This window comes from Danio rerio, chromosome 14, assembly GCF_049306965.1.
Source record: "Danio rerio strain Tuebingen ecotype United States chromosome 14, GRCz12tu, whole genome shotgun sequence".
NCBI classification, from domain to species: Eukaryota; Metazoa; Chordata; class Actinopteri; order Cypriniformes; family Danionidae; genus Danio; species Danio rerio.
The window spans coordinates 37,427,473-37,454,882 of record NC_133189.1 but is presented as its reverse complement, the minus strand read 5'-3'; the positions used below and the strand labels follow the sequence as shown (position 1 = coordinate 37,454,882).

The following is a 27,410-nucleotide window of genomic DNA, read 5'->3' as shown; positions in this document are numbered from 1 at the left end:
TCAACTATGCCTATAAATCCTCTTATATAGAAGAACAATATGTTATAAAAATATATACATAATATGTTTTTGATATATGAAGAGTTCAGATGCAAAACCTCTAAATGCCAAATGAAAAGTTCCCTTTAAAATTAGCATTTTCATCATGCTCCTTTGTGTATGTTCAATAATATCACTTTAATGGCAAATAATAAGTCCTTTTTCTGGTCTTTAAAGTAAAATATCTCAACATAAACAAAGGAGGCTGAGAAAAATGGTCATTTTCGATGAAAATTTCAGATGGCACTTAGAGGTTTTTGCATCTGAACTCTTCATATATACTTTCAAGTTATCACAGACATTGTGTGTCACAAAAATTGAAAAACACTGTTGTGGAAGTCAGACAAGGGTTAGAGCAGAGCAAAAAAAAGTAGTTTATTGGGATAATCCTGCAGGATGACACCTGTTACACACACACAAAGTGAATGTCTTACATTTGTGCCAAACTCCAAGAAAGATACATTTCTGGTAGGAAAAAAAAGATCTTGTTGTGGTTTTCGAACTCCTGACATGAAGTACTACAGTATATCCGTCTTTTTCCCCCTTACATTTTTAGCTGAAACTGTAGTTCAATAAATAGAAAAAGTACATCTAAATCAATAGGTACAGGCATTTTGTGGATGAAAATAATTACTTTGGCTCCTGCTGATACTTTGAGGTCTAATCGAAATGAAACAATTGTTCTGTGCAAGAAAGTAAGCATCATTTACAACATTTTAAAGTTAAACCAATGTCTCAGAAGAGATCTTGTTTTGTTTTTTTAACTCCTGATAAGGAGTGATACAGTGTATCCGGATTTGGCAATGGCCAATACCAAACTGTTTCTCTGCATTGTGCAAAAAAACATGTTGTTCATCAAGATCAGAGATGCCCAAACTAGGGCACATAGGCCAAAGTTTGCCCATGGTATCCTTTAATTTGGCTCGCCATCCCATCTGAAAAGAGAGAAAGAATGACGGAGAGGGTTTAATTCAATTCAATTCAATTCAATTCAATTCAGCTTTATTTGTATAGCGCTTTTACAATGTAGATTGTGTCAAAGCAGCTTCACATAAATGGTCATAGTAATTGGAACAGTGTGGTTCAGGTTTTAGTGTTTAAGTTCAGTTCAGTTCAGTTTAGCTCTGTTCAGTGTGATTTAATCATTACTGAGAGTTCAAACACTGAAGAGCAAATTCATCGATGCGTAGCTCTACCAATCCTGAACCATGCGAGGCAGTGGCGACAGCGGAGAGGGAAAAAAAACTTCACCTGATGGGAGTGAAGAAAAAAAACCTTGAGAGAACCAGACTCAGTTGGGCACGACCATTTTAATTTCTCCGCTGGCCAAAAGTCTTGTGCAGAACTTCATTCGCCGTGGTTTATGCTGGAAGATGGCCTCAATGAAGACTCGTCTGTCCCTGGAGCGTCGCTGGAATCAGACTCATGTTCTCCACTCCCCACGACCATCAGCGCAGCAGCAGCTCAGGATATGGCCTGGTCCCGGATATGGAATCCTTGGGATCATCACGTCGCTGGTCTTGGATCCAATCAGTGACTCCGCCTAATCTGAGGACCTCGGGATGAGTATCCCCAGGTGAAAATAGAGAATAAAGAGAATAATTAGCGTAGCTGCTGTTCATAGTGTATATAAGCAAGATGTAGAAGCCAGTGTGGAACCTGCTAGGTGATGCACTGAGTGTATGCTTTACTAAACAGATAGGTCTTTAATCTAGTTTTGAACTGGGAGAGTGTGTCTGAGCCTCGGACATTACCAGGAAGGCTATTCCAGAGTGTAGGAGCCATGAAAGAGAAGGCTCGACCTCCTTTACTTGATTTTGCTATTCTAGGTACTACCAGAAGCCCTGAATTTTGAGATCTTAAGGAGCGAGTTGGTTCGTAGCGAGACAGAAGGTTGGTTAGATAAACAGGAGCTAGATTATTTAGAGCTTTATAGGTGAGAAGTAATATTTTAAATTCAATACGAAATTTAACAGGCAGCCAGTGTAAGGAGGATAAAATTGGGGTTATATGATCATATTTTCTAGACCTGGTCAGAACTCTGGCTGCTGCATTTTGCACTAATTGAAGTTTGTTAATAGAGGATGCTGGGCAGCCAGCAAATAGAGCATTACAGTAATCCAGTCTCGAAGTCATAAAAGCATGGACTAGCTTTTCTGCATCTGAGATGGATAGCATATTTCGTAATTTAGCGATATTTCTCAGATGAAAGAAGGCAGTTTTTGTGACATGGGATATATGGTTTTTAAAAGTTAGATTGCTGTCTAATATGACACCCAGATCTTTTATAGTAGAGCTAAAGCTAACTTTGTATCCCTCTAATTGTAAATTGAGTTGCGAGATCTGCTGTGTGCAAGATTTAGGCCCAATAAGTAATAATTCTGTTTTGTCTGAGTTTAAGAGAAGAAAATTGTTGGTCATCCAGTCTTTGATGTCTTTGATACACTCAGTTAGTTTAGAAAGTTCAGACGTCTCGTCAGGTTTAGTGGAAATATATAATTGAGTATCATCTGCATAGCAGTGAAAGCTGATCCCATGTCTTCTAATAATGTCTCCCATAGGTAGCATGTAAATTGTAAACAGTAAAGGGCCTAAAACTGATCCTTGAGGCACCCCATACTTTACTGGGCAGATTTGTGAAGGCTGTCCATTAAGATTTACAAACTGGTAGCGGTCAGTTAAGTATGACTTAAACCATTAAGTCTAGAGGTTTAGAGATTCTCAATTGAAAAGTATTGAAACCCTTTGTTTGTTTTATTGTTAAAAACACTGAAATTAAATGTTTTAATTAAATGGTGTAAATTAATCAGATTTTGTTTAAATGTACATTTTTCACTCGACAATGCAGAGACTTTGGTGAGCAAACCAAGTCAAAGGCAGATTCTGCTTGAATAGTTTATTCAGCACAGAACTTCATTGTGTTTTAAATGTGACTGTTTTAATTGTTTTATCATTTAAAAGTGATGCTGCATTAGTTAGTGCAATTTAAAGTAATGTTTTCTATTTATATTGAAATATTGGGGAATAATATCTCCTGTGAAATTGAAATATTGGGGAATAATATCTCTCTGGCTATACCACTAACGTACTCAAAAAATAAAAATAAAAACCTTACATTACTAATGCTTTGCTTCTTAGACTTTACACACCTGAAACTTGCCTACAGCACTTATTCATCATTGCTCTTATAGTTGTGTAGATTGCTTCTTTGTCCTCATTTGTAAGTCGCTTTGGATAAAAGCGTCTGCTAAATGACTAAATTTAAATGTAAATAAATTAGGAATTACCCATGGCAACTTTAATGTGATTCAGTTTGGTATATTTATCTTCGACCCATGGCTCGCAATGATATTTGGTTTTTCGCCCTTCAAAAAAAAAAATGAGCACTGCTGATCAAGATAAAAAATTATCACAACACAAGCAAAATCTCAGGGGTACCCACACCAAATTATTCTTCTAATTTTTTTACCACTGTGAACATGTGCAAATCCCGCAGTAATTTGTGTAGTTTATTATTTATCATGCTATAAAATTGATGACGTGATCTTTCCCTCAGCAGATGTGATTAATTTACATAAATCTATAGTTTCAAAAATCTATAAATCTATAGATTTTTTACAATAATTTTTTTTTGCTTTTCTTAAATGTATGATGTTTCTCTTTCTTTTACCTACTTGCTTTTGTCCCCCGGCAGATTTCTCAAGTGTATTTCAAAGTCAGTCTGATTGAGCGTTTATGCGTTTATGGATGAGCAGGCAGCGCAGACGGTCTAGGGGTAAGTTGCCAAAGTCACGACCTTGCCCTGACCTGGGTTAAGGAAGTGGTCATGCAGCTCTGGACAAAGCTGTGGAGGAGAGAGTCTGAGAGGCCTGGCGGTCGTGCCTGAACAATAGCAGTCGCACATTCAGCCTGGGAGTTACACAAAGGCCAGAGCTGCCCCCTTCACCCTATTCACACCTCACCATAGAGCTGGCATTTCACACTCCCCTGTGAACAGCCATTCAATCAAACTACTGTTTAACTTGTTTTTCGGACTTGTTTTTTAAAATTGCAACATCATTGCATACTGCTCTGTGTTGACTCTGTTAATCTGTAGGATTTTGAGTATAATGTTTGTACAAGCTCATAGAATGTACTGCTGAGCATTTAGTCGAATTTAAAGGGATGGTTTGCTCACAAATTAAAAGTTGCTGTTAATTTACTAACCCACAGGGGACTTTTTCCACCTTAGATTTTTAGCTAAAACTTTAGTTCAGTAAATAGAAATCAATATGCACAGGCATTTTGTGGATGAAATTACATCCATATGATACTTTGAGATCTATTCGAAATGAAACTGTTGTTCTGTGCAGGAAAGTAAACATCATTTTACGACATTTTAACCCAGTAGATCACAAGCTTCCTGTCGCATGATGGCGTATTTGTGGTGCAAACTCACACAGTATGTTTACAACAGAGAGGAAGGAAGCATGTGCTGAATGCTGCAAGTTGTAAACAAACAGCACCAGCTAATGCGTGAGTTTGAATCTGCACATGTGATTATGCAAGAGAAAAATCGCTAATTTTGATGAATGTGCACAGAATTGTCTGCAATGCTATGAAAATTATTATAATTTTAAATAACAGTTTGTTTTTAAATATGTTTTAAAGTGTCACTTGCTGATTTGGTGCTCAAAATACATTTATTATTATGATATAGTATCAAGATATTTTGATGAATAAAACTTAATATAACTCAGTAACATTAAATAAATGTTTACTTGCACATTTTATCAATTCCATATACATCCCTAATGAATAAATATATGATTTTTATTTCAAAATATATTATGGACCTTTTTGAATGTACTGTACAAAAATGCAGGGTTCCACACAATTCCTTCATGTTGTCCCAACAGAAATTGATTTTACGTGGATTGAACATAAAACAGTAAGGTTGTCCATATAAAAAAAAAAAAAAAACATAGGAATTGTGTTGATTCAACTCATTTACGTAATTTAAACAAGCAGCAAAAGTCCTTTTTGAGTGTATGGCCAGAATTAGACATGTACAAAAATACCATAGTACATGAATATTTGAGTGCTAAGGTGTGTTGCAAAAAAAAATTACATATTAAAAATGTTTGATTTATGATTTATCAGTAAGCACCTCATGAAGTGCCATGAGGACCACAGTTTGGTCCACATCACCAGGTCCCACAGCCGTGAGCAGAAGATGCTCATGGTTTCATGGGGCCGACTGCTCCGTAGGGAGTCGGAAGCCCTAAAATACTCTTTGTCTGAGTCGAGCGCCCTACAGCAAGACCTAAGAGGAGGACTCTACAAGCCCCCCCTCCTTGTTACTCAATGGACTACTCCACCCCATTACCTGTCCCGGCTCTGGATCAAGGTGTGGGGGCTGCATATCAAACAGTCTCAGGCCTTTGATGTTCAGAGAAACACAAACACTGATCTGACCCGAGTCGTAACAGCTTATTTGTCCCCTTTAGTCATTCATGGGCTGCTTGTTGAATGTCTATGCCTTCAAAGGCTCCTCTCTGTTAGTCTGGCTTACAGTAGCCATGCTGGCTTTGAGAGGCCTGTGACCCACTATGTCGAGGGCCATCTGGCTTCCTGCTAGATTTGATATTGATTTATTGGTTGTACATGTGAAGATAGGAGAAGGCCAGCTGCCAGGAGCTCAGGTCTATCTAGTGCGCGGCATACCTACTAAATGGCTCTCATGAAAGTATCTAAGTTTCATACACTGTAAAACCCAAAAAGCTAATTCAGTTAACAAAAGTTAATTCAGTTCAGCTAATTCACAGTACTCATTAATGCTAATGAGTACTGTGAACTTAATCCATTCAAGTAAATTAAGCAATCTGAGCACAGTAAAACCAGATAAATGAAGAGAACTCAAACCAACTGAGGACTGTAAAACTCAATAAGTTAAGTCAACCCAAACTGTTTGAGGAAACCAATTGCAACAAACCATTTGAGTTAAAAATACTAATACGAGTACTGTGAACTTACTTCTTTTAACTTGAAGTAATGAGGTATTTAATTTACCCATTACCTTTAACACTGAGTTCAAAACTCTTTTCAAATGAGTAGAAATAACTTTCAGTCAATTTTGAGTTAACTACACTCATTTCATTTGATAATGTTGACTGTTGGGTTTTAAAGTGTAAAAATATTACAATGAAGTTTTAACCTGACCTAAACAGCCTTCATCAAGATTTTCCAAACTTTCTTTCTAAGGTGAACCATCTAACCAAAACATTATATTCTGACTGTAAAACCCACCAGAAATATAATATTAATATCTAAAAAAAAAATGCATGTCGTGAGTGAATAAATAAAATATTTTGCTAGTTATTTAAATATATAGTTTTTATTTTATTTTAAATAATATATTTAGGGCGACACAGTGGCGCAGCAGGTAGTGCTGTCACCTCACAGCAAGAAGGTCAGTTGGCGTTTCTGTGTGGAGTTTGCATGTTCTCCATGCGTTTGCGTGGGTTTCCTCCGGGGGCTCCGGTTTCCACCACAGTCCAAAGACATTTGTCCTTAGTGTATGTATGTGTGCGAATGAGTGTATGGGTTTCACAGTGATGGGTTGCAGCTGGAAGGGCATTCGCTGCGTAAAAAACATATGCTGGATAAGTTGGTGGTTCATTCCGCTGTGGAGACCCCAGATTAAAAAAGGGACTAAACTGAAAAGAAAATGAATGAATGAATTAATAATATATTTAGATAATTTTTTAAATAGTTTAATTATCAGCAAAAATCAGAGATTAGACATTGTATTATGATGTCCACGTCAATTTAAATTTGCATAAAGGATTTCATAGTTACTTTAAGATGGGTCACATGACTACAAATTATTTGTGCAATGGTAGTAAATTATTCATAGTTTATTGATTCTCCCTAATATGTGTTTCTTTCCTAAATAATAGCATTTTATCATTTCGCTTTGAATATTCACAATCTAGAATGGCCATGTGAAAAAGTCGACACTGAAATGAAATCAGTGATTCTGAATTAAGTTCAAAATGAATCTATACGTAATTCAAAAGTAGTCAAAATATAAATACGTAATCTGGGTTATGTTAATGACTTGTTTTTATAATATTAGATCATTTTTATTACTAGATAAGATCATAAACTATACAATAAAGACATTTTCAGTGTAAAAAAAAAACATTCTGTAAAGCAGCATAGTCAGCTATCAGCACCCTTCCTATGTAAAAGGTGTCAGTCCTTTTCTTCCCGATTATCTCCACAAGCTCTCTATCTTCCCCCTTCCCACCTGGCTGCGGGCTGTGATGTGACTGTGTTCTTGATAATGAGGTGAGAACTTTATTGCCCTTGTCTCTGGCCTGGCACCAGCCTGCTAGAGGAGGCCCGTCTCCAGCCTGGCACTGACTGACAGAGAGCGCCCCCTTTTGAGCATTTACATTCACAACAGACTACATCATGCAGGTCGAGGTGTTATATTGGATTGTGGAGGATTATTTACATTGCCTTTACATTATTTCAATAAACACACACACACACACACACACACACACACACACCCTGTTGCGTTTAATCTGGGTGGGAATAAGAGGCAAGTTCAGAAAGTCAGCCAGTCAGTTCTTCTTCCTCCAGCACTCCATTTCAAAGCAAGGGATCAAGGGCAGACTTGCGCATGGCATACAGTGAATGACAATAGCCGTAGAGAAGAGCAAGACAAAGGAGCTCTGGAAGTTCCCGGGTTAATAAGTCCAGGACACACAGTCAGGAAGGCCACTGTGTGAATTCAAGAGGAAGTCAGTGCCCTATCCACTATAGTAGATGCAGATCACAGTGGAGGCGGGCAGGCGAGGATGAATAAACAAAGGTGAGAACAGGACTGAAGGACACATTAAAGCATCAGAAAGCAGATTTTTTGTCATGGTTGCACACAATGTCTTGTCAAGTGGCTCATCCACTAATTGATAAGATCCAGCACATGCGCACACTTCACGCCTGATCTTTCATAAGGATCACCCCATTATCTTGTAATTGGAGTCGCATACATAAGACCTAAAGATCAAGGGGCTCCTTCTTGTCATGCACAAAGGAAGTGTCAGGACTTTTACTGCTTTTTGAGGGCTGAAAATTCACTCATTTTCACTGCGCTTAGATCACAATGACAGTGACTGTAAATATTGAATGTGTAAATGTATTAACTCCCTGAAGAGGCCGTTTACTGTTTCACCTTCTGTGATTGGGATGTACAGTGTGTGCATGAGTGTATGTAGATCATAGGTCTTGCCAAAGCGCATATACAAATTCATTTCAACAAAAATCTTAAGTATAAAATCCTTTTAATTACATTTTAACAAAGACTGGAAGTCATAAAAAAATTAAGCAATTAAGCAGGCAAAAGTAAAAAAGTAAAGTATATATATATTAAATGCCCCCTAAAGTAACACTATAAAACACTTTAGAAACAACTATATATACTGTTATATGTACTGTTTTCTTTATGCTCATTTGGGGTAGCAGGGTGATTAAACACAGATTGAGTAGAAAAGGTATTAACCTAAAGAATTAAGGTGTGAAACTGTGAATTAAACCATCAGGAACCCTTAAGTCTCTAGTGTCACAGCTTTTCCAGAAGTGCAACACTTAAGATTAAAGGGTTCATGATGGTTTAATACTTGTTTTAAAACCTAATTTTATCATTCCTCTCAACCTGTTTTTGCCCCTTGTCCTGCTGCTGCTCCAGTGAGCATGTCATGTCTATTGATTACAGCTTAATTTTGCAGCTTCTATAGTATTTCATTCTTCCTACGTGCATTAAATATGTTTCTACTTGTTTAGTGTACGTTACATTTGGCTATTTGTACTTGTAAAAGGAAACCTGATAATAATTAAGCACCTCTTAGAATAAGGCATCTTTCACTTCCAGTCCTCCTTAAAATGAATACATCACTTATTAATTAAGTTTACTATTAATTAAGTTTGGAATTGGTCAAATGTGCTTGAGACAACTCTATAATCAGAATATCGACTTTTAATTATAATATCTAATGTAATGTAATGTAATGTGTATTTATATAGTGCATTTATTGTGTATGGCCATTCACCCAAAGCAATTCACAATCATGAGGGGGGTCTCTCCACACCACCACCGCTGTGCAGCATCCACTTGAATGATGCGACACCAGCCACAAGACAACAGCGCCAGAGCACTCACCATACACCAGCTATAGGTGGAGTGGAGAGACAGTGATTAAGCCAATTCGGTGGATGGGAATGATTGGTGTGCCATGATTAATGGAGGGAATATTGGCCAGGACACCAGGGTTACATCCCCCTCTCTTTACTAGAAGTGCCATGGGATTTTTATTGACCACAGAGAGTCAGGACCTCAGTTTAACGTCTCATCCGGAAAAACGCCGCTCACTGACAGTATAGTGTCCCCTACACTATACTGGGGCATTAGGAGATAGAGCACCCCCTGCTTGCCTCACTAGCACCACTTCCAACAGCAACCTATAGTTTTCCCATGTGGTCTCCCATCCAGGTAGTGGGCTGCAAGGCAATATGGCTGTGGATATATATGCCGTTGTATTTGCACTGTCATTTTATTTGCACTGTCTGTATTTTGTACTGTCTGGAGACAGCACCTAAGCTTTTGACTCATCATAGCACATGTGCTGCTGATGATGTGACTATGAAAGTGATTTGATTTGATGCAATATTATAATAGTGAATAAGAACGATGTAGTTTAGAATTGGTCAAATGAGCTATATGATCAGAATATAGATTTTAATTATGATATGTAATGTAAAGTCATGTGTGTTCATATAGCACATTCATCGGGTATGGCTATACAGCCAAAGCGCTTCACAATCATGAGAAGGGTCTCTCCACACCACCAGCATGTAATGCTGCACACAGATGTGACGGCAGCCACAGTACAATGGTGCCAGTGCGCTCACCACACACCAGCTATAGGAGGAGTTGAGAAACAGTGATTAAGTCAATTCAGTGGATGGGAATGATTGGTACGCCATGATGGTTAAGGGCCAATGGATGGTTACATGCCTTTTTTTTTAACGAGAAGTGCCATGGGATTTTAATGACTACAGTGAATCAGGACCTTAATGTCTGATCTGAAAGATGGCACTCACTGACAGTATAGTGTCCCCCTCACTTTACTGGGGCATTCAGCTCACACAGACTGCAAGTTGAGCGCCCTCTGCTGGCCTCACTAACATCACTTCTAACAGCACCTTTCCCATGTGGTCTCCCATCCAGGTACTGACCAGGCTCAGCCCTGCTTAGCTTCAGTGAGGAACCGGTCTTGGGCTGCAGGGTGATATGGCTGTGGATATATGCAGAGATGGGCATTTTTTCTGATACTTGTATTTCAAATACGTATTTAAAACACAAAATAGTATTTTGTAATTTGCATTTGATGGGGTTTATGAAAATAAGTTAATATTTTGTAACAAAATACTTTAGTGTCTTGTATTTTTGTTTTAAAATACTGTAATACTTTGTAAAACATCTACATCAAGACATCATATAAATGCACCCTCTGATTGGTGCTTTATATGTTATTGACTCTTCCAGTTAAAGAAGAAATCTTAGAATAAAGAGTATACTGTACAAATGATAGTAGTTTTGGATGGATTGTTGATGCCAAATGTTTGTCGTTAAAACAAACAACGTAAAAATAAGTCCCACAGTGGCGATTCCTACAATACTTCATTGGCTATTTCAAATGCCAGTAGTTGATCAGTAGGTCCACTGTATAGTTAATGAAGAAGAAAGATGTAAGCCTTAATACGTCACACAACATATGCAACAAAAATATTTAATAATCAAAAACTTTATTTTAAGATATTTCAAAACTTATTGTAAAATACATTTTGATGTAGTTTTGCCCATCCCTGGATATATCCATATATGTATATGCAATATTATAAAAGTTAATAAGAACAGTGTAGTTTGGAATTGGTCAAATGTGCCTGAGTTAACTCTTAAGATCAGGATAACGACTGTTAATTGCGCTATGTATGCAATATTATAATAGTTAACAAGAACAATGTAGATTGAAATTGGTTAAATGTGCCTATAGGAAACCTCTATGATCAGAATATGAACTATGCAATATTATAATGCTCAAAACAACCCCCCCCCCCCACCCCCCCTCAAGTTGCAATGCAGTGGCATAGAGGCTCTTTTGAACAGACTATCATTTCCTTCTCGGGACACTGTTATTCCAGTAGCCTTTGTGAAAAAGCCAAGTGGCCGAGCTACAGACAGGAGGTGGGCTCTTCACAGGCAGCTGAGGTTGTCGACTCAGCAGGGGAGGGAGGCGCACATCGCAGGGGGATACAGGCTGAAAACAAACACTAACTCTGACAGGAAAGGAACTACAAGACCCTGCTGGGAAATTAGGGGGACTCATGTGCTCATTTTCATACATTGGGCAACATGCCGCAATGTGGCATCCTTTATTGCGTTTGTTGTCATGTCAGGGTATGAGTGGCATAGAGGAGATTGTTTACACGACTCGTCCTTTGGGGGATTAAAAATTGTTAACACAAACAGAGCATGAACAAAATCAGTGTGTGCTTTAGAGATAAAAACTTATATTCAAACCATGGGCTTCATGAACAAGATTAATTAATTCCCTGATGAACTAATTATAGCTGTTGCAATTGGTAAATATAATCACATTAAGTGCACATGTAGTAAAACAGTGCTGTGCTATGTTGGGTAGTATGTGCTTATAAATGCATTTAGATATTTACAACACATTATTAACCTAAGATATCACATTGAAATGATCTTCCTCATTTGCTTTCTTCTCCTAATGCTTTACATGCATAACTTCATTATATCAGAGATTAACACCATTGCTCATTTGTAAATTGTGTGGTTTTGGGTAAAGACTGCCATCTGCTGGATTCTTGTATTTATACCTTTTTTTAGTCTGTTCAATATGTTGAAGGTGTATCTCAGTAACTACATGTTTATTTTGTATATTGAATCATGTACAAATTGGGGTAATAAAATGTATTTTTTTAATATAGAATAATAATTTAAGAAAAATGTAAGTCTAATATGCTCAAAAAGGCTATCTATAGGAATATATATACAGAAAAAATTGCATATATTTTTACAAAAAAAAATCCTATTTTACTAAATTTTAAAATGCCTCTGTGTTACAAAATATATATAATATGCTGATTTGATGTTTAAGACACATTTTTTTCTTTTAAAATAAATTATGAATATATCTTGTGAAATCCATATTTATGTTGTAATTAAAATGTTAATAATCAAATAATTCAAGTAAAATAGCTTATATTTAAAAACAGAAAGCTTTTGTGACATTAAGTTAAATGGCCACTGTCACTTTTAATCAATATATTGCACCTTGTTAGAATTTATTTTAGTTGTTTCTGACCCTAATATTTATATAGCCCTACAAGCAAGTCAATAACTGCTAAAATAAATAAATGAATGAATAAATAAATAATCAAACTACATGAAGTATGGTGCAAGCTTCATTGGAAGAATAAGAATTTTATTAATGTTTTATTTGGCAATTAAAATTTGAATTTGTATATTTATGTTCTTTATTTATATTTTCCACATATGAGGAAGCCATAGTTTGCTCTATTGAAATTATGCTTCTTAAGACTTGTGTGGTCATAACTTGGGAAGACTGTTTTGAGAAGAATGTTTTACATTTGAAATGTTTTTGTTTACAAGATTCTGTCTCTTTTTTGAGACAAGGCTGCCATCTGCTGGTCAAGTATGGTTACTTTGGATTGCCGCACACAAATAAGCAGTAAATAAATTAACGAACCTGGGGGCTATTTCATAAAAGTGGTTAAGAAAAGCGGAGATTAAAGTCAAAAGCCTGACTTCAATGAGCTGAACTAAACGTCCACGCTTGGTTCCATAACAGCATAACAAAAAATTGGTTCCATAACAGCAAGTTAAAGATCATTTGATCTGACTAGTCTGAGTTCAGTTTAAATAATCTAGATAACTGCTCGTGCACGTTTCTGTCGTAAAAGTATATATATATATATATATATATATATATATATATATATATATATATATATATATATATATATATATATATATATATATATATATATTTATTTATTTATTTATTTAATTAACTTTTTTTCACATATGGCCGATTTCTCTCAGATTAAAGGAGGGTCTAACTGAGAATATGTAGTATCAATATCATCACTTTAGCTCAGAGATGGCCAAAGTTGGCCCATGGAAACCTTTGATTTTGCCTGCCATCCCGTCTGAAAAGAGATGGAGAATTATGGGGAGTTGATTGGGGCAAATACCTTTGACAGAAATAATCATTTTGAATTTAACGTAAACTCTAGTTTACATTAAGCCAACTAAAATGAAAGGTTTGAATTAAATGTAAATTAATCACACTTTTAAAACGTAAATACTGTCAGATAAAGGACAATGCACAAGATATTGGTGAGCAAATCAAGGCAAGGTAGGAACAGCTCGACTTGTGTATTCAGCATTGAACTTTATGGTGTTATGAATAGGACTGTTTATGTTTTTACTGTAATATGCTCATTAGAAAATGCTAAAAAAAATCATAAAGCATCATCACTTAATACATTTTAAAGCAACGTTTTCTAGTTAGTTTTAAATATTAGCAAATAAATGAAGAAATTACACATGTCACGTTTAATGTTATATTTGGTACAACTTCGACTCACAGCCCTCAATCAAGTTTGCTTTTTGGCCCTTGAAAACGTTTGGGCACCCCTGATTTAGATCCTTCCTGAATGGAGGAATACGTCTTGTTGCAATTCTCTCCTATTTACGGTAGAAATTTGACCAAATGCCTGAAACATTGAAACATGATCTTTACGTAATATCACAATGAGTTTTGTCATAAAAATATCGATAATTTTGCCTCATACACCTGTATGGTTGGCTATTCTTACTAATATATCTGGTAATGTGGTCCACGGTCACATAGCCTACTTTAAAATGCCATTTTAAGCTTTGTTATTCAAATATATAATCGAAAACAAAAACAAGAAGAGGATCAGCCTACACTACATTACACATATGCGTCTATTTCGTTGACGTAAAGCGAAAAATATAAACATGTTTACTTTATTTGTGGCTGTCTGGGACACGATATGAGTTATAGCAATTTCTTTCCATCTATAGCTTTTTTGACAGGTATTATTGATTGATTTTTCATGCAACCAAACTTGCACAGGCGACACCCCGCCTTCACCAAAATATCCACCAATTGGACAGCCTGCTGGATGACAAGTTACTCTGCAGCTGGACGGCTGTATGATAAACAAAACCGTTAGTGTGGTCATTCCCACATCTGTTGTTTTTATGTGAACGGTTAAAGGGGGAATCTTTCGAATGAAGTATGGCAACAGTCAAAAAGGATGCTCGACTGACGAGTTCGCAAAGTTTGATGTGCGTCGGTTTTGCCGGGATTTTTAGCAAAACTGTAACTTCGCCGTTGGAAGTCGTCAAGATTTTGAGCCAAGTAGGAACATTTCACTGTAAACGCGGCTTCCTGGACAGCTTTGTTTTAATTTGTCAGAATGAGGGACTTCGAGCATTTTGGAAGGGTAACATGGTTTCCTGTCTACGGCTGTTTCCCTACAGTGCCATACATTTAGCAACGTACAAAAAGTAAGTATTATACCTTTTATTATACTTCAATATTCACACAAATGCGTACTTTGTGATTAGCGTTTACCTCAAGTGTAGGTTTAACAGTTTTGAGTATTCTGTTTAAAGATAAGATAAACTTTTCGATCAGCTGTCATGGTAAACAAACACAACAGGAAGTTGACGCGTTAACTCGATAGCGTTTGAAAGCAGATGAATGTAAATGATTGAATTATTGATTATGAGATATAATTAACACGTTTAAATGTGCGTGGGATGTCAGATTTAAGAGAGGACGTTTAAACAAAATGTTATTTAATTTCTTTATTTAGTTTAGCTTTTGTTAATTCGTTAGCAGGGGGTTTACATAAGTTCATCCTGACGTATCACATCACGCCTTTATTCATAACCAATCACGTTGCTCAAAAAACGAGCACGTTGATGTGTCGTCACATAGTAGGCGTGGTCTGATTTCTGTGAAGTCATAAAATTAGCGCATTCATAAAATGAGTACAGTACCAGTATTATGGCAAGCTGACATAACATTAATCTATAAACTGTAATATGATCTATTTTCATGTTACTGTTATCTATATTTAGATACTTATCTTTTCCCTGTAAGACTAACACTTCTTAAATAGCTAATTGTGCTTATTCATTAGAACCTTTTTTTAATATATATAAGAGCAAATGAGCAATTCCAGCATTATAAATGTGACGTTTGCAGTAAAAACTCAAAACAATAATTCACAGAGAAAGTATATATTAACATTATATTAAAACATCTGTTTATATTTTCCAAAACAACTAATCACAGAGTTATGGGATCAGAAAAATATCAATCTGTAAACATTTTTATACTTAAAATGAGAGAAAATAATGGATGTTGTTGTGGATGTGACTAAAAAACAAATTTACAGTATACAGCATATTTTGTAGAAATTCTGTGAAGTAAACTGCACAACCCAAAAGAAACAATTCTAATCAAAAGGATGAGAGTTGGCTTACTAAAGAACAATAAGATGTGATATTGCCCCTGGTGTGACTTTGGTAAATCAAATACAAGCCTACACACACACACACACACACACACACACACACAAAAAATAATTATGAATAGTATCTTAAGGAAAAATTACTTAAGGATTTCACTATTTTGGTGAAAACGTTTCTTTTTTTTCATGACAAGGTTGACATTTGCATGGAATAGCTCATTAGATACACATTATTTTATGAAATACTATAGTTATTATTTATTAGACACTGGTACTTATTATATGCTGGTCTATACGCCTATAACCTATAAAATGGATACTAGTGAGATAAGAATAATTATAGCAATAATTACAAAATATGTTAGTGTATAATAAATAAGAACTAATGCCTAACAAAAAAACTACCATTTTAACAGGTACTGATAGCTAATGAATCTATCACAATATCTAATAGTGAATAAGTAATCATATTTTTCATATTCCTATTGGAAATATTCATAAAGATAATAGTAACTATTGGAATAATTACTATTAATTTATGGATGATTCAAAAATAGAATAACTACTAGTAAATACAAGTATGTTACAAATAATAAACCTGTATTAAATAAACGGGTGGCATGGTGGCGCAGTGGGTAGTGCTGTCACCTCACAGCAAGAAGTTCGCTGGTCTACAGATATGCGCTATAGGTGAATTGGGTAGGCTAAATTGTCTGTGGTGTATGTGTGTATGTCCTGGTCCTTCAGGTTGGGGTTTGAGCGTTAGGCTAACGACCCATCTCATAAAAATTAGATGTTACGAAACACCAACATGGTGCGGCTAAATATCAACTTTGATATAAACGGCCCTGGGCAGTAATGAGTCATTGGAATATAGATACTATTCATAATTAAATAGTTGTTAGGTCAATAATAAATTTCCATACCATTCAAAGTAATAAAAAAAGTTAATTAAGACAATATTTACAAGTTACTGTTGAAATAAGTACTAGTATCTAATAAACAAGATCGTGCATATATTAAATAACCATTATAGTACCTAAAACACTCGTAGATAAGAATAGAGTATTAATACTAAATTAATGACAAAGACGTTAGTATCTAAAATTAAGTACTGGTAGCATGAAAGTAGATGCTGGTATGTTTTTTAGGGTAAATGCTCAAACAGCTTGCCATAGCAGTATCAGCTGTGGCGTTTCCATGGATATGAACTATGCGCTTCACAGGAGCTTAGCCTCTGCCTGTCCATAAACAAAAGTACTCCATTGTTGTACTGGTCACGTGTACTTTCACATGCTGCAGGGGTTAACAGAGACACCGGAAATGCCTTTAGAAAGACCCGTACATGGTGTTCCAGTATTCCAGGAAAAGAGTGGAGGGTGTATTCTGACCTGTTTTGAACACCATGTTCCTCTGAAAAGAATACGTGTAAATATCTCCAGTGCAAGCTTATGTTGTTGTTGGTTATTAATCTAATATATTTGTTCATATGTCTAAATGTCTGTCTATGCAATAATGAGCTCTCAACATATATATTATCTACATTATATTTCTGCATATAGATATAACAGTCCTGTTAAAAATATGGATCAAAGCTGGGACATCCCATTTTAGTGTCTGCATTAAATTTACAAAATAAATTTTATAACTAGCATATTAAAACTGTATTTAAGTTTTTGACTATTATAAATCTTAGAAATATCATAATATGTTTGCAGATATTTAATAAACATCCTAAGTGAACATATTTCTATATCTGAAAAACTAAAGAGAGTTACTCTCCTTTAAAAACATACATTCTGTCTCAAAATGTCTGTCTTTGTTTTAGTCTCTATAACCCACCCTCTGCCAGTTTACCCAGTTATATTTCAGCACCCAGAGTTGCCATGGTGGAAAATGCATCATATTTAATTTCAGTCTTGAAGGCTGTCTAAATTTAATGCAGACACAGCTGAAAACACAACCTCTGGAGGAGAGCAGCAGCCTCCAAAATGAGATGCAGATTCAGTTATAAAAAGTCCACATGAGGTGGTTTCTAATGGGCTATATGCACAGGGACTTTTGATTTTCAGTAAGCCAGCTAAAGAGCCTCCGGTGAACTGTCAGAAATCAACAATCTTCACTACTTGATTAATATGATACAAAGTGGATCTCATACAGGAACATGGCAGACCGTGCTGAGATATAGATGCGCTATTATGTCTTGTAATGAGGATATTAATATAAACAAAAAAACGACTCACCTTTCAAAGACCACCAATCACTTCACATAATAACACATTCATATCTCAGAAGGGTCCGTCATGTTTTTGGGTCCCCTTGAAAAATTTCTGTTGTGTTACATGGATATTTGCAAGTGTTGTGACCAATTTGCTACGCGCTTCTTCCGTTGTTTGTGTTGTGACCCAATTTGCAACACGTGTGCTGTCAAATTGATGAAGATCATTTCTTTATTTTCTGGTGGTTTTTTATATGGTGTTAAATTGCAGCATGTTAAGCTCTCTCGCCCACCATACAGACCAGACAGGAAACACTGCATTAAATTCATGGTGCAATGCATGGTGCATTGTTCTGCACCATGACTTTAAATACAGATTATTTTACCCTTTGTTTTCATTTTAATTTTAGCACTTCCCTGCTGCTCATGTCGCTTGCATTTAAAGTCTTTCATCTTATTTTAAGCCTGAAGAGCTAAATAAATGCTTAAATCTATTTAACTGATTAATTCAATCTATTTAACTGATAGAATCTATCTATTTAACTGATACAACACTGATGTTGTAAAAGGAACCTTATGAAATTAAAAAGTAGTCGCATTAACCTTTCACTGGCAGTTTATCTGTGGCTAAAAACACTAGCTGTGAATATACCCATTAGCAAAAAGTAGAAATATTACAACAGCAAACATTAGATTACGTTGTTCAACAACATGTGAAGCACAATATTCCTGCAACAAGTGATTCGGCTATTAGCACATGAAGAACAGAAAAGAAACATATAAACGCAACTATTTAGAGGCACAGAATAGTGCATCACACTCAAACTAAACTCTAGGGCTTGTAATCTAATTAATACATATTAAACCCTTTTTAAAAATACATGCTTATATAAAAGTAAATGCTATATGTTTATTTGATTTTCAAGACAAGGGTAAACTATATGCTTCTGCTTTCAGTATGACAATAAATATCATCTACAATGGAATTCAAATGCACATTGGTAGCACAGAATGAAGTAGATAATCAATACCTCTGGTGATCATCGTCATAGAAGTGTATGCTGTTGTTTGGCTGTGAGAAATAACAAAAATTTCAGGTGATGGTTAGAACAAAAATTTTAAATTTGGTTTTGAATTAGGAGTGCAATACCTAGTTCAACCACTGGGTGTTAATCTTACATACTGCACATTTAATGTTTTAAATAACATTTTTGAAAATAAAATCAAAAGATATGGGTGAGATATGTTTATTTTTTTATTCTGACATACTGAGATATATAAAAGGATAAGTGATGATCATGCTAAGTTTTATTATATTTTAAATGATTTAAAACATCTTTCTGCCAAATTTGAAAACAGTGTTTTGAAGGATATTAGCAAATATATGATACAGGCAAATGTGATTCTTCAGTACAGTATGTCTGAGTAGTAGTATAGTTTAAATTTGCCTTACAATGTGCTTTGGTATACAAATAAACTATTACTACAGGGAATAAAATTTGAGTGTATGTCAGAAAATATAAATAATAAGATGCATTGTAATGCACAGACAAAAACAAAGAAATCTCTTTAACCAATATGCCTTTTGACCAGTATTTAATTTACAAGAAATGTTATTACTTTTTTAAATGCACATTCACTGCGAGAAAACTAAATGTGCTGAAAAATACCAGTAGCTAGTACAGTACAGACATAGTACAGACATTTTCTTCAACTGTAACTTGAAATTACAAGGGTACACTGGTCTACATTTAACACTTTTCTGTGAGTATAGCTCTATGAACTTATACTACATTTTAAATTCAACCATATAACTGTTAACCACATACTTATGTAACTGATAGATATGACAGTTACTCATGTACGCAAAAATGCTTACTATCTCACTATTTATCTTATTCTATATTTGGCAGTATTGTGAACCTTCACGTAGATGAACTGGGTGATATCTCACAATGGAGAGCCATAGTGGCCGGTGGACTGGCAGGCATATCTGCAGCTCTAGCAACATATCCACTGGAGGTGGTTGAAACCAGACTTATTGCTCAGAATTGCCAAGAACCAACGTACAGAGGCTTGCTGCATTCTCTCTCTGTCATATACAGAAATGAAGGACTTCAGGCTCTCTACAGGGGCTTCTCCCTCACAGTTTTGGGTAAGGACTAATTCGGAATTAAAAATATTAAAGCTCATGCTTTGACTTTAAATGTGCTTGAAAAGTTGAATTAAATGCTTGACTTACCATGGAATAGGTGCTGTTCCCTTCTCGGTTGGCTGCTATGCAGTTTATATCAACTTGGATAAATTGTGGCAGGAGCGTCATGTTCGCTTCACGTCTTTGCAGAACTTCATCAATGGCTGTCTTGCGGCAGGAGTCGCTCAAACTCTCTCCTTCCCCTTTGAAACTGTGAAAAAGAAAATGCAGGTGAGAATTTTTTTAGTCGTTTTACTGTAGGGCAACATATCACCACAAGAGGGCACAATTGTACCAGTGTCACAAACTTGGATCTCTCTAAATAGGGGTGTACAAACTCGGTCCTACAGGACTGGTGTCCTGCAAAGTTTACCTCCAACTTCCTCAAACACACCTCCCTGAACGTTTCTAATAAACATAAAAAGAGCTTGATTAGCTAGTTCAGGTGTGTTTAATTGAGGTTGGAACTAAAATATACAGGACATCGGCCCTCCAGGACCAAGTTTGGACAACCCTGTCCTAAATATTCTAAAGATTTATACTCATTTGCAACTTATTGGTGCCCCTGGTGGCCATAATTATGTCAAGAATTATACACTTTAATATCAAATAAAAACACAAATTTGTATTTTAAATAGTGTTTGCAACAGGTCACGCATAACAATACAGCGCACTATTATGAAGGACACAGGTCCCTGCAACAGCTGAGAATGCACATAGTGTCCAGCGTCTGCCTATGCCAAAGATAATTTCTCTAAAGATAGCTGACCCCTCACACACACACAACTGACATAGTGGTGTGCATCTCCTCTGGTTCCTATACTTTTTGTTTTGCTGAACACAACACAAACTGGATACCAAAACTTCTGCTTCTATCCATTTTGCAAGTTAAATGACATTGTCAGACATAAACGGAACAAAGCTGCCGAATGCTCTGAGAACTTCAGTTTGGTGCTAAACAAAAGTCTTTATAGACACAGACAACATAGCCTGCAGAACACACATAAAGAGGGTTTAAGGGTAGAGATATGTGTAAAATGTAATACAGAAAGGCAATCAGTTGTGTGCAGAATGTACATAAATCAAATGAAACATTTTACTCTTATTTGATCTTGCATTCATTGTATATATTTTTCTCTATGAACACTCATGTCAGTATTCTTTTATGCAAGTATTGTTTAATAATCAGGAATATTTCTCCAATCATCACTTTAGGCTCAGAGTCTTGTTTTGCCCCACTGTGGAGGAGTTGATGTCCATTTTAAGGGCATGGCAGACTGCTTCAGACAGGTCATCAAGAACAAGGGTGTCATGGCTCTGTGGAGTGGCCTTACAGCCAACATGGTGAAGGTGACGTCTGTTTTATGTTCTTGCGTGGTGAGAGAGATAAAAATAACCGAAGCACTCTATGTGTTCTATGTAAATCTTCATAAAGACAAAGTCTGAACTTGTCATTAATTGTATAATGATGCCAGCATTCCTCTTCAGGGTGTCTGGAAAAAAAGGCTAAAATCAAAGCGAGAAGTTTTAAATGAAAGGGCATTAAATATTTTATGCATGGCAAATATTTTCCTCAGTTTTTTTGTTTTCCAGTATAAATATAGACACATGTATTGGTCAGTGGGGTAGGAACATTACTTTTCCATTTGAATTAAATTAGATTTTTCTTACATTTGTTTTAAGTTAATCTGAAACTTTCTTAATTCTTTTCACTTGTAATTTTGTTTTCCAACTAAATGTATCCTAATTTACACGTATTTAGAAGTTAACAAGGAAAACAAAACCAAAATACAAAGGAAGAACTTCAGTTTTTTTAGTGTGATGAAATAATGGAGATTTATACAAGGTTTTAAAACTTCGTTGCTAATAAACATTTGGTTAATACAGCTCATTGTCTGCTCCCTATGTAAATTTAGACAACATTTAGAAATATTAAAAAACATATATGTTTACTCGGTCTTAAAACCTTTTAAATGTCCTAAAAAAGTCCTAAAAAGCTGTGCATCGATGGAGTTGCTCTTTAGTGTTTGGACACTCTTTAGAGTTTGGTCAGTTTTAATTTACTCAAACTTCTATGTTAAGCTGCTTTAACACAATCTACATTGTAAAAGCCCTATAGAAATAAAGATTAATTAAATTGAATTGAATAAATTTCCTTTATAAATCCTGCAGAAATTTTGTTCTTGAAGAGCAATCTTTTTCCTCCAATCTACGAACTGACTTTCCTGATCGGCCTCCGCATGCAATAGCATCCTCGAATGTATTTTGTTTGTGCAATATAAAAATAATGCCTTTCCACTTCTTTGTTACCAATATTGTGTTTTATTTTCTTTATTACAGATTGTCCCATATTTTGGCCTGCTCTTCAGTTGCTTTGAGATGTGTAAGCAGGTCTGCCTTTACCGGAACGGCTATATCATTTCTCCACTAAGCTATAAGCTTAAACCTGGTGTGGACCAAAGCCTAGGCCCATATGAACTGCAGGAATTTAAGCGCTACCTAAGAAACAGAAAATCACACAAAGCACAGAGTTCATCAATAGGAAACCGTTGGTAAAAAACATCCAAGAAGATTATCAGGAATGAACAGACCTCCAAGAATGTCTACTGCTGCAGTGCAGTATTTTGTGAAGTATATTTGATTATTATGAAGAACATGTATTGTATTTAACATCCGACAGGCTGTTTTTGGAATAATGCATTTATTTACTTGAAGCACATCCATTATGTACATTTTACAAAAACAATGAGACAGGTCCTTAATGGAAAGTGGTGCACCTGTGAGGCAGTATTTAAGGTGCTTATTGATAACAATGTTGACATGTATTGCTTTTACTGTATGTGCTACTGAAATGGTGTTTTAAGAAGTGTGGAAAAGTTTTAGCATTTCTCAGGAATAATGTTGAGCATCATTTTAACAGTGTAAAGCAATGCCTTTGTCAAACAAAGTTTTCGTATATTTAGTATATACAAAGTTTTTACGGTATTTTACCTCACATGCCTTTTAAAGGTATTTTGTTTATAAACCACAAACTTTTCATGTCATATTGTGGTGGATTTTAATATTGGTTTATTTGATAATGGTTGAGAGTATCTGCATTGTAAAGAATTGTATATACTCTGCGGATCTGGACACACAGTAACCCAGGAACCACTGACTTTGAATCAGATATTAGCATATTTGAATATTAAAAGGGTGTATCGTAAAGACCTCTCTTATTTAACTATAAAAGTAGCTTACATTGTAAAAAAATATGAAAAGCAATAAACATAACTTTATGTTATACTTGTCTTATGACCTGTTTATTATTATATAATACAAACATAACTGAAATGTGTTAGCAGAGACAGCAGTGATTCAGATAGTATTGATTTTGTATTGCCATCTGTAGTCACATGTTTCCAATTGGATCACTGGCTGGGCCACAGTCAAAAGTCATGTGAAGGACTTTGCACTGACATGTTGGCCTTTTTCTTCTCGCACACATGCCCTTGGAGATCATTAACCAGAGAAAGGCAGCAACCTAGCTAGTAACAAACACGCATGTTGTGTCACCTTGGAGAACTTACTTCTTGACTTGACAGCTGAAGGAAAATCTGGACAATCCTGATTCTCCAGCTGTAGTGGTGTGCGGGTGTGTATGTTTTTAAATATTGTAAGTCAGGAATAAGTGGATGCGCTGAAGCACATTTAATAACATCTAATGTTGTAAAAACTTCCTGTTGTCATTTACGCTTTCCACCTTGAAAAGGCTTAAGGTTACCTTACTAACTTTGAGCCATTCATCTCCGTCATCACACGACGGTCCCACCCCTGGAATCTATGACGTTTCATCGATTGTCCAATCATGTCTCAGAATCTCGGGTACGGTTCGTCTCGCGAGACGAACCTTTTAAAAACGTCGTCTCAACTTTTCAATCGGCCATTTCGAATCAGCCGGCATTCCACGCTAGTCCTGCGGCAGAGCGGGATTGACCTCTTCAAGCGACACCTCTCCAAGAACATCCAACAATGAGTGAGACCGCCATCTCCTTCGCCAAGGACTTCTTGGCCGGTGGTATTGCCGCTGCCATCTCTAAAACCGCCGTGGCCCCCATTGAGAGAGTCAAACTGCTGCTTCAGGTAGATATACGCAATGATATTAACAAGATTATATAATCCCAGATTTTTAATAATTGAGATTACGTGATGACTCAATCTTGAATGCTATTAGAACAGAATTATGCTAACGTTAGATCCATTTATGCTTCTATGATGAAACGTAAGGACATTTTCAGATTTTAACTTGCGCTTTTTAATTGCTTGTTTTATTGGACATTCGTATGGATAACCGCCATTTGTCATAGTGGACATCTTCATTAATTGTGCATCTGAGTAGTTATTTGTTTGAATGTTTTGATGCACTTTGAGTCGTTTTAAAACCGAACAGAGCGTAAAATATTTGGTTAAGGATGGACGGGGCCTTCGGTGCCCGTAACCTTTACGTTAGCAATCCTCCTCGAGAGAACAGACCGAGACATTCCTCAGGTAATTGGTGACCAAATAACCGAAATGTGTTATTGCTAAACGTCATTATTGTTAAATTATCGTTTTGAGAAAATAATTTCGAGTTATTTTTTTTAAACTATTACGCGAAACGCGACAAAAAGCATCCTCCGTGATTCCGCCAAGGTCGCGAGAAGGGGAGGCCTGGATATGGCTAGGCCTTTACTGTTAGCTTGCAAGCTAATGCTCGCGCCCTAGGACAACGAAGACCCTGCTATTGTTTAAGAGGACAAGCTGTTTTATAATCGTTTCACGGTTGTCATGTACATGAAATGTTATGCGTTTGTTACTTTTACAGACTTTACGTCAATTTAAGCAATTTTGCTTTTCCTGTCAGTCATTTTTTTGCGGAAATCGCCTACCGGAAGATGTCGAGCATTTTGCGCGATACCGGCTTCTTTCGTTTCTCGTTATCACGTGTTCTGATTTTCTCGGTTTTGTTTTTCAAAGCCGTTGTCTCATTAGAAACATTTTCGAGCAGGTTTTGGCTGCTGCTTTTTGTTATCTTAGCTCATAAATCTAATCACTGTCTTTCATTGAGACGTTCTCCATTGAGTATTCTCATTGACCTTTTTTCCCCTCCTGTTTACAGGTGCAACATGCTAGCAAACAGATTACAGCAGATAAGCAGTACAAGGGCATTATGGACTGCGTGGTGCGTATCCCCAAGGAGCAGGGCTTCCTGTCGTTCTGGAGAGGAAACTTGGCCAACGTCATCAGATACTTCCCCACACAGGCCCTCAACTTTGCTTTCAAGGACAAGTACAAGAAGGTCTTCCTTGATGGTGTGGACAAGCGCACCCAGTTTTGGAGGTACTTCGCTGGTAACCTGGCTTCAGGTGGTGCTGCTGGTGCCACATCCCTCTGCTTCGTGTATCCCCTTGACTTCGCAAGAACCCGTCTTGCTGCCGATGTCGGAAAGGCTGGAGCAGAAAGAGAGTTCAGTGGGCTGGGTAACTGCTTGGTAAAGATCTCCAAATCTGATGGCATCAAGGGTCTGTACCAGGGCTTCAACGTGTCCGTGCAGGGTATCATCATTTACAGAGCTGCCTACTTCGGCATTTATGACACAGCCAAGGGTGAGTCCATGATGCATTTAAGGTGTCCTCAATGGTATGTGCTGTTGTTGCATTGGTTACATCTGCATTTTTGTCTTTAGGTATGCTGCCCGATCCCAAGAACACCCATATTGTTGTGAGCTGGATGATTGCTCAGAGTGTGACTGCTGTTGCTGGTCTTGCTTCCTACCCCTTCGACACAGTGCGTCGTCGTATGATGATGCAGTCTGGACGTAAAGGAGGTCAGTTGCTCTCTTATTCCATGTTTTCTCCAAATAATCTTAATTTGGGCAGTGGGTTAATCTCGTTTTTTTCTTTTGTTACAGCCGACATCATGTACAGTGGCACAATTGACTGCTGGAGGAAGATCGCACGTGATGAGGGTGGCAAGGCTTTCTTCAAGGGAGCCTGGTCCAACGTTCTCAGAGGCATGGGTGGCGCCTTTGTGCTGGTCTTGTATGATGAGCTGAAGAAGGTCATTTAAATGTTTTCCTGTCCACCATTCAATGTGAGATGTTTAACTGTAACATATCTTGTACATTTGGAAGGACTCTCAAATTCCGCCTTATTTATAGGGACCAACTAGTATGTCAGTACTAGTTGTACTGGGGGAAATTTGTTTTGCGGTTTTTCTTTTGCCCCGTTCATCTCTCCTTTTTGTTCCCCTCACCGTACTGTCATTCCCAGAAAGAAAGAACAAAAGAATGCCAGGTACTAAAATCTACCTGTTTTCCAGCCGGTCTGTTTTTAGTCTTCATCAATAAAGACCCACTGAATGAACCTACACTATTTTCTTGTCCTGTATTTTATTCTAGCTATCGTAGTTCAGCTGTCAGAGTAAATATTGGCCTTTTTTAAGTTTAATCAAACATGCAGTCTCCACCCTTTAAAATAGGGGTCACCAATCTTGGTCCAGGAGGGCCGGTGTCCCTGCAGGATTTTGCTCCAACTTGCCTCAATACACCTGCCTGGATGTTTCAAGTATACCTTGATTAGCTTGTTCAGGTGTGTTTAATTAGAGTTGGAGCTAAAATCTGAAGGACACCGGCCCTCCAGGAACAAGTTTGGTGACCCCTGCTTTAAAAGGTTAGCAAACTGAACTTGGAGGTTGGCTAGGGAGCTTTGCTATGTGCTTTTTGCATTTTACAAACACTTGTGTTAAATTAATTCACAAGACTTTTAGGGGAGTAGGACATTTTCATACATGTTAAAGTCATTTGCAGCTCAGTCAAACTACTGTCACATAGTGTCCAAGTGTTTATTCAAAGACTGGACTTTACACATACCTTTAGACATGTTCCCAGGTGTCGAATAGCAATTTATATCCTGAGATGGAACCTCATACCCTGTTGGCCCTCTGAAGTTGTGCTTGAGTCTAAGCCAAGGACAGCTGAGGGGACACTGGTACCCCTCTGAAATTCACTTCTCCAAGACTCATTTACTTTGAAGGCCTCGTTAGAGCTGCAAGTGTTATGCTGTTTATTTGCATCTGCTTTTTTAGATTTAAAATTTAGGCCAAAGATGCCCAAACTAGTGCCTGTGGGCTAAAGTTGGCCCATGGTAACCTTTTGAATTTGCCCGCCTTCCCATCTGAGAAGGGCGAATGATGGGTTTGCTTTAAAGATTATCATTTAAAAATTAAATGTAGCCTTTTTCTTTTTTGTAGCTTAAAACAAAC

The 27,410-nt window shown here is 36.6% G+C and overlaps 2 protein-coding genes and 1 long non-coding RNA gene across 3 annotated transcripts; 2 read left to right on the top strand and 1 right to left on the bottom strand.

The window, feature by feature from the left end:
* Positions 1-393: 393 nt before the first annotated feature.
* Positions 394-20,335, bottom strand: si:rp71-46j2.8. The gene is made up of 3 exons (NR_186776.1): positions 20,178-20,335; positions 18,967-19,007; positions 394-974 (listed from the first exon to the last, which is right to left on the bottom strand). It is a non-coding gene; the product is annotated as a si:rp71-46j2.8 (long non-coding RNA).
* Positions 14,387-23,412, top strand: slc25a43 (solute carrier family 25 member 43). The gene is given in 5 exon segments (NM_001004497.2): positions 14,387-14,743; positions 19,849-20,090; positions 20,188-20,360; positions 21,345-21,479; positions 22,470-23,412. Coding segments are annotated over 5 exon segments (1,038 nt in total). The 5' UTR covers positions 14,387-14,471; the 3' UTR covers positions 22,686-23,412.
* Positions 23,413-24,073: 661 nt separating this feature from the next.
* On the top strand, positions 24,074-26,516 carry slc25a5 (solute carrier family 25 member 5). The gene is given in 4 exon segments (NM_173247.1): positions 24,074-24,251; positions 25,267-25,753; positions 25,834-25,974; positions 26,059-26,516. Coding segments are annotated over 4 exon segments (897 nt in total). The 5' UTR covers positions 24,074-24,140; the 3' UTR covers positions 26,217-26,516.
* Positions 26,517-27,410: the final 894 nt, after the last annotated feature.